The sequence below is a fragment of the Cydia pomonella genome, chromosome 9 (assembly GCF_033807575.1).
Source record: "Cydia pomonella isolate Wapato2018A chromosome 9, ilCydPomo1, whole genome shotgun sequence".
NCBI lineage: Eukaryota > Metazoa > Arthropoda > Insecta > Lepidoptera > Tortricidae > Cydia > Cydia pomonella.
This window is the reverse complement of record NC_084711.1, coordinates 2,403,820-2,417,064: the sequence shown is the minus strand read 5'-3', so window position 1 is coordinate 2,417,064 and position 13,245 is coordinate 2,403,820. Positions and strand designations below refer to the sequence as shown.

General features: G+C 45.0%; 1 protein-coding gene across 1 annotated transcript in view; it reads left to right on the top strand.

The window, feature by feature from the left end:
- Positions 1-8: 8 nt before the first annotated feature.
- The window catches only part of LOC133521080 (dnaJ homolog subfamily C member 16), a 42,583-nt gene continuing 29,346 nt past the window's right edge, over positions 9-13,245 (top strand). The window contains exons 1-9 of the mRNA XM_061855827.1: positions 9-528; positions 1,475-1,651; positions 4,066-4,155; positions 4,517-4,797; positions 5,713-5,893; positions 6,626-6,827; positions 7,800-8,007; positions 8,627-8,871; positions 10,864-11,036. Of these exons, the coding sequence (XP_061711811.1) occupies positions 353-528; positions 1,475-1,651; positions 4,066-4,155; positions 4,517-4,797; positions 5,713-5,893; positions 6,626-6,827; positions 7,800-8,007; positions 8,627-8,871; positions 10,864-11,036 (1,733 nt within the window). The 5' untranslated portion in view covers positions 9-352. The remainder of the gene's footprint in view (positions 529-1,474; positions 1,652-4,065; positions 4,156-4,516; positions 4,798-5,712; positions 5,894-6,625; positions 6,828-7,799; positions 8,008-8,626; positions 8,872-10,863; positions 11,037-13,245) is intronic.

Genomic DNA, 13,245 nt, shown 5'->3' with positions numbered 1-13,245 from the left:
TCCGTGCCGTGGTTGTTTATGGACTTCTTTTGTATTCGTTCGTTTTTGGTCGATCGTTCCAATCGCATTGCAGTCATTGCACTCTGCAGGAAATTTAAGAAACTAAAGGGTCTTGTCTATGGTCAACCCTGGTTGACATTTTATAATTTTCGCGAGATTTTTCCAATTCTACAAATTTTCAGCCATCTGTGATCTATTTTAAGACTAATGACTGATAAGAGTTTCATGAATTCCTGTGTTATTTTCTGGTGTGTCATGTGTGTAGTCAGCGTGTGTAAGGCGTCGGTATGAGAGTTCTATAAATAGTGCGGAGGTAGCTTCCTGAGGGTTGTAGTTGGGACAGTTTGGTAATATGCAATGGATATACAAGGGCTGGAAGAGGCGATGGCTGTGGGTGCTGTTAGTGGCAGCGTTGTGCCCGCTGGTCTTAGCCCAGAAGATCGGTGACCCGTACGAGATCCTTGGGATCTCCCGCCGAGCAACACTCGTGGAAATTCGCAAGGCGTACAGGCAAAAAGCTAAGGAATGGTAAGTTTACGTTGCTAGCTTCATCATACAATGCTTACCTTATTGTAAACGGGACTGACCTGGTTTTGTTTTGTGTTTGGATCAATAAGTTATGAATAAACAAATGGCGCGACTAATCCGTAAATATTCAAATTGTTAGTATAATATTTTGTGGTAGGTAGTTATGTACAATACTGTTTATGAGAAATGAAATAATGAAAAGTGCTCTGTGGGTTAACATTTAAATTAGATCCATTTGTTGTGGCATGAACATGACCCATATTTGTTATTCTTGATATTGTTCTCAAGAAGTTAAATATAGGCCCAATAAAAATGCGCCCGATATATTGACTACAAATGGTGCATTTTATTGCCCCACAAACATTTAATACTCTGCAACTTTTTAAATACTCTGTACTTAAACATAAGGTGATTGATTTGATTTATAAATGTTGATTTCTGATAACACCATCAACATTATGTTAAGGCAAAAAATAATGATAACTATGTTTCTCACATTTATGTTTTCAATCATTTAACCCTATGTGTGATATTATGTCAGAAAGTAACCTGTAAGACCCATGGATGTGATATCACATGTAATTTCATATAAAATACTTACTAACATAGGTTTCTGACAGGTCAATATATTTACCAGTTGCTTTTCACTGAAGGAAAACATTAAATTCTGAGTAATGTTAATAAAGAGCAATTTGACGACTTTGGCCTAGAGGGTAGTGACCATGCCTATGAAGCTGAAGATCCCGGGTTTGAGTCCCAGATATTTGTTCTTTCTTTGTTTTAGTTTGGGGCTAGGTATAGATGTGTAAGATTGACCCCAAATATTTATTTATTAATTTCTCTACTGGGTTGGAATGCCAGATGGTTTTGTAAAAACTAGACTACTTATTCTTCATGCTATTTCGAGGAGAAGGAACTACAATATTTAGTTTTAATATTTTTTCAGGCATCCTGACAAAAACCTTCACCCAAATGCGGAGTCTCGCTTTGTGGAAATCAAGCAGGCGTATGAGCTGCTTTCAGACACGGAGCGCAGGCAAGCCTATGACCAGTATGGCATCACAAATGAAGATGAACACCTATACAAACAGAGACATGACTACAGCACTTATGCTCGGTTCAGGTTCGTATTTAATATAAATAGGCTACATATATGTGAAACAAGAAAGAAAATAGACAGGATGCTTATTTAAATCTATTATTACACTTTTATTAAAGTATAAACATCACTGAGAAGGTGTCCCCTGAGTTTGATGTCAAGTAACCTCTTAGATATCTTGACGCTCCGGCTCCACTCTGTGGAGACATGTATGACTAGTTAATGTCTAATGATGGAAAGGGCAAATGGAACATTCCACAAGAATTTTTCTTTTTCAGAATGGTTTTGGTTTAGTTTTTAAGCCGGGACAGAATATTACCAGCACAAAGATTGGCTTCCTACCAGTTAAATAAGTTTTATTTATCAGGCGGGTCCACACAGAGCAAGCATACGCGCGAGGCAATTTCCTCTCGCACAAAACGGTCAGTGTAGACGTGCCTCGGCCGAGGCGGCGCGCGCGTTTTCCTCGCCCGAACGCGACTTTGGCCTCGCACGGTGTCGGTTTTTCGGCATGCTCAAAGGCGCCTCAGACGTTTGCCGCGCGACAGTGTACACGTGTTTGTTTATGGTGCTCGTGGTTATTTTGTTTGTACTTACGTTAAAAGTTGTCAAACGTTGGAAAAAAAATGATAATAACGAGAGCCGCAAATTATCATTTCCTTCTTTTCTTCCTCATTTTCTTTCACTGCTGTCATTACAACTGACTGAGTGAGGCGTCGTGCAAATTGGCTCGGGTGAAGTAACCATGCTGATGCAAAAGTTACACGAGCACGCGGCCGCGCGAGAAAATTTCCTCGCGAGGCTACTCTCTCTTTGTGGACCCGCCTATCCAGAGTACCTTTTCTTTTGTAAGGAAAACTGGAACAATTTTTCATATTAAGTGGTCCATGTTATAAAGAAAGAATGCTCAAAATTCTAGATTACTCTTATTAACAATGATAAAAATGTTTGTAAATATTATTGCAAACATAAGTTTTATCGACATTTGAAAAAATGTGGGAAACTATGTGTTTGTGTGGGAAATTAATTTTTTTGGGTGGCTATTAGAGAAAGCTATTAAAGAAAAGTTATTTTTTTGATATAACTGTTTATTGACAAATAAAAATACAAATATTACAAAACACGGATTTAATTCGTATTCTCTACCAGTCGACCGAACCAGCACGATAACTAATTTGTGTAATAAATATTCTTATAAAAAAATTATACGCTTTCCTTAATGTGCGTTGTTTCCTAGTTAGACAACAGCTGCTTGTTTGTGAACTCATGCTAAACAGCAAATACAATATGGCTTAATACTATTGGTAACTAAAATATGACATTCCATTCAGTTCTATTTCTTAGTAAAAGTCCGTTATATGTGACAGTCGGTGCTTACCCCATTATTAGCGGCGTGCTAATACTAATGCAGTACTACTCGACGTAAGCGCCGACCGCCATAAGGTGCCTTTTGATGTGGACTGTCACATATAGTTTTTTCCAGTTCATTTAAACAAATAAGCAAGTCCGGATTCGGTTAATAGTCCATTAGGGTTTAAATTGACTCTCTTCCAAATATTTACTTCCGTCGCCACTTTGATTTCACGGATATTAAATGTTTGGTAAACAAACATTACTCAGAGTGGATTCCTTCTGAAACATTGAACTGATGAGTCATTTTAAAATCGAATTCGATATGATACAGATGCTTGGTGTTTTTACAATTACTGAAATCAACTTAAGTAATAATTATGTGTTATGGCATTAAGTACTTATTTGTAAATAATTAGTTCCACACAAAACAAAAATAGGCTTAGTTCTTATCAACCACATAAACTAGTAGTCAATCAAACCAATTTAAAATTATTATACGCATTTTGATATCTAAATATTCTAGGTTAGCAGGCTAGTTTAGATATTAGCTATAAAGATTGAACTAAACTAGAGATTCTAATAATAGGCTCGTCAGATAATGCTTCACCATGAAATATATTAACTCCCTTATTCATAAACGTGTACTAAAGTTACGATGTCGCTGATCATCATACCAATACGTCGGAAAGGGACAAACGATGATCAGCTGCATCGTAACTTTAGTGCACGTTTATGAATAAGGGAGTAAATAAATAAATATTTGAGGGCTGTCTTACACAGATTGATCTAGCCCCAAAGTAAGCAAAGCTTCTACTATGGATACTAGGAGACGATATACATACGTATATAGATAAATACATACTTAGAAAACACCCATAATTCAAAAACAAATATCTGTATTCATCACGCAAATAAATGCCCTTACCGGAATTCGCACCCGGCACCATCGGTTTCATAGGCAAGGTAGTGACCCTTAGGATAGAACCCTTTTGGTCTAGTGGGTTACTACCCACGTTGTTATCCTAAGGGATTGCTAGAAATATAACATCTTGTGCATAAATAAATGTAAAAATTCATTGTTACAGCACTGATCCATTTGAAGAGTTCTTCGGAAACCACTTCAGAACTCAGGACCAAGACATCACATTATTTCATAAGCTTTCAGTCACTGCTAAGTAAGTCTTACATTTGTATGTTATTTATATATATATATATATATATATATTTATTTATTTGTATATATATATTTAATTTTGTTTCGTTTTTAGCTGGAGTCTGGCGTTGTTATTTAAATATTGCAGCTTAAGCACTGAATTTCTATTCAATAAGATGAGTAATAAATTTGCCAAGAACCAAATTCAACCAATTTTATTGTATAACTATGAGAACAAATCAAATTATATAAATTATAAACTGGAATAAAAGTCACATACTAAAGAAAAAGTGACCAAGCCTGCGGCTTACGCGGCTAATGCTCTGTTCTTTAAGTCGGTTAAGAACCTTATAGTTAATAAGAATGTCATCTTTTATTTGCAGGCATTTCGAGAACAACATAATGGAGAAATCAGTCCACACTCCTGCTCTAGTCCTCTTTTACACCGACTGGTGTTTCGACTGCGTGCGAGCTGCCGCCTTCTGGCGGCGGCTAGTCGAAGCCTTGCAGCCTCTCGGTGTGACCGCGGCCACGGTGCACGCCGGGCACGAAGCGAGCTTGGTCAGGAGGATAGGCGTGCACGGGGTGCCGTGCCTTACGCTGGTTCTCCAACAGCATGTCTACATCTATAAGGAGAGTCTCAGCTCTATGCCTAAAATATTAGGTGAGTGTTTTCAATTAAACCTGTTTTTTATTTCCTAGATACTAAAATTGGAGGAAAATAGACTAGTCCTAATAAGGCCTCGTTTCTTCGAGCATTTATTAATTATCATTCTGTAATCCACTCGCTCATTAATTTTTCATTATTCATTCAGTCTTTGATAAATCAATATTCAGTTTTATACCTTGTCGGTGGTAAACAAGCATACAGCGCTGATGATAAGCGGTTTCCCATGTGTGCATTCAGTTAGAAGTCTTTGGTGTTCCGGTCTAGAGTGATATCTATAAATTTTTGGCTAAGTTTGTATTTTGGTTAAGTATTTTAATGTATACATAATGTCTTTAGACACTTGCATCAAAGAGTGGCACATGCGTATTTTGGTGAGTTGGCACCTCACACAGCAATTTGGTTTTGTAACGCCGCCCAAGGCTATATTTTCAACCGAATTTGAAAGAGGAGGCTTTTGTCTACAAACCATCGCCCACACTGTTAAGTTGCAATTTGTAACCCTTATTGTAAAGGAATAAGGTCCATCGATGCTGTTTATAGTATTGCTGTTACACCAAAAGGTAGTTTGATTTAAGTTTTTCAAACATTTTGCATGTTTAATATTATTGAAGTAGCGCTGTGGAAACGGAGATGGATCGGACATAGCCTTCGAAGAGGAGCTGCGAACAGCGCCAGTATCGCATTTGAGTGGCGGCCTCCAGGCGGGAAGCGACCCTGGGCACGCCCCGTACACACCTGGACGCGGAGCGTTGAGAACGAGCTGCGAGCCGTAGGCCTGAGCTGGAACGAGGCCAAGACGGTTGTTCAAGATAGAAAGGCGCGGAAGGATCTTGTGCAGGCCCTATACACCTTCGGAGTGCCCTAGGACCACCAACAACAATATTATTGGTGTTTATCTTTTTGTTACAGAATGGATACGCTGGAAATTCCCCTACAAGCTCGTTCCCCGAGTGACCGACTCCTCTTTGACCAGCTGGCTTGGGGACTTTGAAGATAACAAAGTCAAGGCCCTCATCTTTGAGGAGCAGCCTACCATGCGCCTGCGATATCTGCTCACTGCGTTCCATTATAGAGACCGGGTTTCTTTCGGGTATGTACCATTTTCTACTCTTAACCGACAATTCTTACCTAAACTTCACTTCTTGCCGGTCCCATATGGGATACCCTCCTACAATTTAGGAGTGATTTAAATCTTCTCGGTTCAGAGGTGTAGGGTTAGAGCCCGCGTATTTGTCGTTCAAAAGCGCATTGTAATATGCCTACTTCGAAAATAAACTATCTTAATTAAACCCTTTTTACAAACATACAAGATTCACATATGGTAATCTTATAAGTGTTGTTGGCCCCGCTCTGACCAGCTGGCTAGGCGACTTTGAGGACAACAAGGTCAAAGCGCTCATCTTTGAACAGCAGCCTACCATGCGCCTGCGATATCTGCTGACTGTGTTCCATTATAGGGACCGGGTTTCTTTCGGGTGTATATGCTTTGTGAAAAAGACAACCGTGACTAACAGTTACGGTTTAAGTCACAAAGTGGTTAACTCGTTCAAATAGAGGATACGTATTACGTACACGATAGTACATGTAGTAGATTTTCACCCTTTATTAAATGCGCTTTATAGATTATATTTTCAACCGATGTGATTTCATTCAACCGGTGTCATTGTCTGTACCTGAATTCCAGTTTGTCCTAAATTCAAAACAATTTAGTCTAAACTTTTTTTACGATCTGGGCATTCATGCCTCTATTGTAGATAAAATGAATTTTACATAAATAAATAAATAAACGCTATAGTGATAACAAACTAATCTTATTTTCTAGTTTCGTCGCAATGACAGCACGCGACTCGACCAACGTGACCGCCCGCTACAAAGTCCAGCGGCACATCGACACCATGGTGCTTTTAAAAGAGGACAGTCCAGAACCGGCGGCCACAGTCAGCACGACTGAAATACCGACGAAGACGCTGCGAGAACTGATAGAAGCCAATCAGTTGCTGACGCTACCGAGACTATCCTCGCAGGTACCTAATTTTTGAATACTTAACCTTAACCGAGAATACCTAAAGTCGTCATTACTAGCCGTGCTCACAGCGTCAAGGACAATTATAGGTGTTATGGCAGACGTTGTCAAAGTAACCTTGACCCTTTCAAGTGACGTTTATATTCGGTCGCTTTTTTTTTCTTTTTTCCTAAATGAATATTACTCCTCGCCAATTATAGCAAGGTGGATTCTGCCAATGTCAAGGTGTAGATTCGCTCCCTACGCCCGTTACTTTCGCGTGACAGTGACATTTTTGTTTATGATCTAAAGTGTTCAAGAGGTTAACACAATTGTGACGACGACCAGTACGAGATGATATTGTAAAAATATTTCGATAAAAAAACACGATGTTAAATTAATCCTCGCTAGGCACCAAATTGTAACAAGCATACTATAATGTTTGACTGGTATAAGCAATCATTTTCTATAGATCCAGGATGCCATGAAATATGTGTAAAAAGTAGGTAATAGGTTAGTGTCATGCGCTATTTTTTATCGACGCAGATGCTAACAATTTGCCCGTAGATTTTGATCCTGAAGTAAATATGCTCATAACGCCTAACATTGCTAGTCTAAGTGAGTGGCAAATGACAATTATCGAGTGCAATCGGGCCTCAATAAATAAATAAATAAATAAATATTATAGGACATTATTACACAAATTGACTAAGTCCCACAGTAAGCTCAATAAGGCTTTTGTTGAGGGTACTTAGACAACGATATATATAATATATAAATATTTATAAATACTTAAATACATAGAAAACATCAGGAACAAATATCCATGCTCATCACACGAATAAATGCCCTTACCAGGATTTGAACCCGGGACCATCAGCTTCGTAGGCAGGGTCACTACCCACTAGGCCAAACCGGTCGTCACCTCAATATACTGTAGTTAGTACAATTAAAATGTTTCAAACGCTTTTCTAATATAAAAATGTTTTTCCAGGCGGTCCTGGAGCACGTGTGCCCCGTGGAGTGGCGGCCGAGCCGGCGCCGCCTGTGCTGCGTGCTGCTGTGCCCGCGCGGCGCGGCGGCCGGCGCGGCGCGCCACGAGCTGCGGCGGCTGGCGAGGACGGCGCCCGAGAGACTTCACTACGCATACGTTTATATGCACAAGCAGCCTAACTTCGTGCAGGCGCTGGCTAATGGTTCAGGTAATTGGGAGAATCAACTTTTTAGCGTCCCTCGTTGCCATGGTTACGATTAGTTGTCCAGGGGACAAAAGTTCATTGAAATACTGATTTTATGGTACTTAAATGTATTAAACTTGCGTTTTTGTGGTCGTTATAACCGATGTACATAATGGACCCCCTACTAAGCATGTTAATAGAATGGCATACAACGTCTCTTCAAACAAACTGTGCCACTGTTGTCCCTTGGACAACGGGACAGGATAACAAAACAAAAAAAGTTGATTCACCCAATTATTTAATACATTTTAAAGCTAAATTGAGAAAAAAAGGAATTCATTCGATGAAAATCCTGGTCATGGCACCAATTTGTACTCACTCACCAACCACCACATCTGTAACGTAACGGGGCGCGTTCAGAGGTAAAACGATAAGCGCGGATGGTGCCTGAGACACTACAATGCACTTATACTAAGTGTTTTAACATTTTCCTTGACCTGGGAGTTAAGACTCGTGAGGGAAACCAATAAGAATCCAAAAAACTCTAGTCTCAATAGGATTTACATAAATAAGAATAAAAATAAATCGGCAAAGGATATACGCAATAAGTTAATAAATATACTAATATTAATCTACATTTCAGGCAGCGACACGTCCCAAATGGAACATCGAGTAGTCATCCTATGGCGACGCGAAGCGACTCGCATACAATACGAATGGCTCAACGAGACCTGGCCCGTGTGCTCCAACGGGCATTGTGACGACTTCAGCGAACCGACCAATGTGGTGTATCAGGCGAGACTGAATGATACGAAACGAGCATTGGAACAGTTGGTGAAGAGACTGTTGAAGCCTACGGAAGTGATGGCTTATGAGGCTCATGTCCAGGTTAGTCCGCTGACAGTGTAAACTGAACTTTAGTGCAACGTGATAAGGTATAGTAGTAATGTGGTGTATCAGGCGAGTCTGAATGGTACGAAATGAGCGTTGGAACAGTTTGTGAAGAGACTGTTGAAGCCTACGGAAGTGATGGCTTATGAGGCTCATGTCCAGGTTAGTCCGCTGACAGTGTAAACTGAACTTTAGTGCAACGTGATAAGGTATAGTAGTAATGTGGTGTATCAGGCGAGTCTGAATGGTACGAAATGAGCGTTGGAACAGTTTGTGAAGAGACTGTTGAAGCCTACGGAAGTGATGGCTTATGAGGCTCATGTCCAGGTTAGTCCGCTGACAGTGTAAACTGAACTTTAGTGCAACGTGATAAGGTATAGTAGTAATGTGGTGTATCAGGCGAGGCTGAATGGTACGAAACGAGCGTTGGAACAGTTGGTGAAGAGACTGTTGAAGCCTACGGAAGTGATGGCGTATGAAGCTCATGTCCAGGTTAGTCCGCTGACAGTGTAAACTGAACTTTAGTGCAACGTGATAAGGTATAGTAGTAATGTGGTGTATCAGGCGAGGCTGAATGATATTAAACGAGCGTTGGAACAGTTGGTGAAGAGACTGTTGAAGCCTACGGAAGTGATGGCTTATGAGGCTCATGTCCAGGTTAGTCCGCTGACAGTGTAAACTGAACTTTAGTGCAACGTGATAAGGTATAGTAGTAATGTGGTGTATCAGGCGAGGCTGAATAGTACGAAACGAGCGTTGGAACAGTTGGTGAAGAGACTGTTGAAGCCTACGGAAGTGATGGCTTATGAGGCTCATGTCCAGGTTAGTCCGCTGACAGTGTAAACTGAACTTTAGTGCAACGTGATAAGGTATAGTAGTAATGTGGTGTATCAGGCGAGGCTGAATAGTACGAAACGAGCGTTGGAACAGTTGGTGAAGAGACTGTTGAAGCCTACGGAAGTGATGGCTTATGAGGCTCATGTCCAGGTTAGTCCGCTGACAGTGTAAACTGAACTTTAGTGCAACGTGATAAGGTATAGTAGTAATGTGGTGTATCAGGCGAGGCTGAATAGTACGAAACGAGCGTTGGAACAGTTGGTGAAGAGACTGTTGAAGCCTACGGAAGTGATGGCTTATGAGGCTCATGTCCAGGTTAGTCCGCTGACAGTGTAAACTGAACTTTAGTGCAACGTGATAAGGTATAGTAGTAATGTGGTGTATCAGGCGAGGCTGAATAGTACGAAACGAGCGTTGGAACAGTTGGTGAAGAGACTGTTGAAGCCTACGGAAGTGATGGCTTATGAGGCTCATGTCCAGGTTAGTCCGCTGACAGTGTAAACTGAACTTTAGTGCAACGTGATAAGGTATAGTAGTAATGTGGTGTATCAGGCGAGGCTGAATAGTACGAAACGAGCGTTGGAACAGTTGGTGAAGACTGTTGAAGCCTACGCAAGTGATGGCTTATGAAGCTCATGTCCAGGTTAGTCCGCTGACAGTGTAAACTGAACCTTAGTGCAACGTGATAAGGTATAGTAGTAATGTGGTGTATCAGGCGAGGCTGAATGGTACGAAACGAGCGATGGAACAGTTGGTGAAGAGACTGTTGAAGCCTACGGAAGTGATGGATTATGAAGCGCATGTACAGGTTAGTACAATTGACTACACTGCTAACCAATTGTGGTCCTTAAATCATTGAGATATAGTCTAGCAGCAACTGTATGTATAACTTACTGGTGCATTCTTGTATCATTAAAAAGTAACATCCCACCGTATGACATCATACGAAGCTCATAATTTCCCGAAAATTGGCTCGTTCTTGCCTTGGCTCAGGTCAGTTAAACTCTTAAACTTACCCTAGGCGAGGCTGCCGTATTTTTGTTTACAAGGCGAGGCTCGGTCAGATTACGATCGTTAATTCTAGTTTTTTAGTCACCAATCTCTATTTTTAAAACATTTTCAAAGTGTCTGAATGATGTTTATTTCCCATAGGAGCTGCTCGACGAAGCGGCCCGCGGTCCACTATGGCGAGCCATGCTGCTCATATGCGAGTGGGCGGAGCGCTTGGCGCTGGCGCTGCGCACGCAGAAGGCCGTGTCCCTGGCCTCCGTGCTCGGCACCGTGGCCGTGGTGCTGGCGGCCGGCTACCTGATGGCGTACCTCATGTGAGTATACGATCTAACTAACATATGCGAGTGGGCGGAGCGCTTGGCGCTGGCGCTGCGCACGCAGAAGGCCGTGTCCCTGGCCTCCGTGCTCGGCACCGTGGCCGTGGTGCTGGCGGCCGGCTACCTGATGGCGTACCTCATGTGAGTATACGATCTAACTAACATATGCGAGTGGGCGGAGCGCTTGGCGCTGGCGCTGCGCACGCAGAAGGCCGTGTCCCTGGCCTCCGTGCTCGGCACCGTGGCCGTGGTGCTGGCGGCCGGCTACCTGATGGCGTACCTCATGTGAGTATACGACCTAACTAACATATGCGAGTGGGCGGAGCGCTTGGCGCTGGCGCTGCGCACGCAGAAGGCCGTGTCCCTGGCCTCCGTGCTCGGCACCGTGGCCGTGGTGCTGGCGGCCGGCTACCTGATGGCGTACCTCATGTGAGTATACGATCTAACTAACATATGCGAGTGGGCGGAGCGCTTGGCGCTGGCGCTGCGCACGCAGAAGGCCGTGTCCCTGGCCTCCGTGCTCGGCACCGTGGCCGTGGTGCTGGCGGCCGGCTACCTGATGGCGTACCTCATGTGAGTATACGATCTAACTAACATATGCGAGTGGGCGGAGCGCTTGGCGCTGGCGCTGCGCACGCAGAAGGCCGTGTCCCTGGCCTCCGTGCTCGGCACCGTGGCCGTGGTGCTGGCGGCCGGCTACCTGATGGCGTACCTCATGTGAGTATACGATCTAACTAACATATGCGAGTGGGCGGAGCGCTTGGCGCTGGCGCTGCGCACGCAGAAGGCCGTGTCCCTGGCCTCCGTGCTCGGCACCGTGGCCGTGGTGCTGGCGGCCGGCTACCTGATGGCGTACCTCATGTGAGTATACGATCTAACTAACATATGCGAGTGGGCGGAGCGCTTGGCGCTGGCGCTGCGCACGCAGAAGGCCGTGTCCCTGGCCTCCGTGCTCGGCACCGTGGCCGTGGTGCTGGCGGCCGGCTACCTGATGGCGTACCTCATGTGAGTATACGATCTAACTAACATATGCGAGTGGGCGGAGCGCTTGGCGCTGGCGCTGCGCACGCAGAAGGCCGTGTCCCTGGCCTCCGTGCTCGGCACCGTGGCCGTGGTGCTGGCGGCCGGCTACCTGATGGCGTACCTCATGTGAGTATACGATCTAACTAACATATGCGAGTGGGCGGAGCGCTTGGCGCTGGCGCTGCGCACGCAGAAGGCCGTGTCCCTGGCCTCCGTGCTCGGCACCGTGGCCGTGGTGCTGGCGGCCGGCTACCTGATGGCGTACCTCATGTGAGTATACGATCTAACTAACATATGCGAGTGGGCGGAGCGCTTGGCGCTGGCGCTGCGCACGCAGAAGGCCGTGTCCCTGGCCTCCGTGCTCGGCACCGTGGCCGTGGTGCTGGCGGCCGGCTACCTGATGGCGTACCTCATGTGAGTATACGACCTAACTAACATATGCGAGTGGGCGGAGCGCTTGGCGCTGGCGCTGCGCACGCAGAAGGCCGTGTCCCTGGCCTCCGTGCTCGGCACCGTGGCCGTGGTGCTGGCGGCCGGCTACCTGATGGCGTACCTCATGTGAGTATACGACCTAACTAACATATGCGAGTGGGCGGAGCGCTTGGCGCTGGCGCTGCGCACGCAGAAGGCCGTGTCCCTGGCCTCCGTGCTCGGCACCGTGGCCGTGGTGCTGGCGGCCGGCTACCTGATGGCGTACCTCATGTGAGTATACGATCTAACTAACATATGCGAGTGGGCGGAGCGCTTGGCGCTGGCGCTGCGCACGCAGAAGGCCGTGTCCCTGGCCTCCGTGCTCGGCACCGTGGCCGTGGTGCTGGCGGCCGGCTACCTGATGGCGTACCTCATGTGAGTATACGATCTAACTAACATATGCGAGTGGGCGGAGCGCTTGGCGCTGGCGCTGCGCACGCAGAAGGCCGTGTCCCTGGCCTCCGTGCTCGGCACCGTGGCCGTGGTGCTGGCGGCCGGCTACCTGATGGCGTACCTCATGTGAGTATACGACCTAACTAACATATGCGAGTGGGCGGAGCGCTTGGCGCTGGCGCTGCGCACGCAGAAGGCCGTGTCCCTGGCCTCCGTGCTCGGCACCGTGGCCGTGGTGCTGGCGGCCGGCTACCTGATGGCGTACCTCATGTGAGTATACGACCTAACTAACATATGCGAGTGGGCGGAGCGCTTGGCG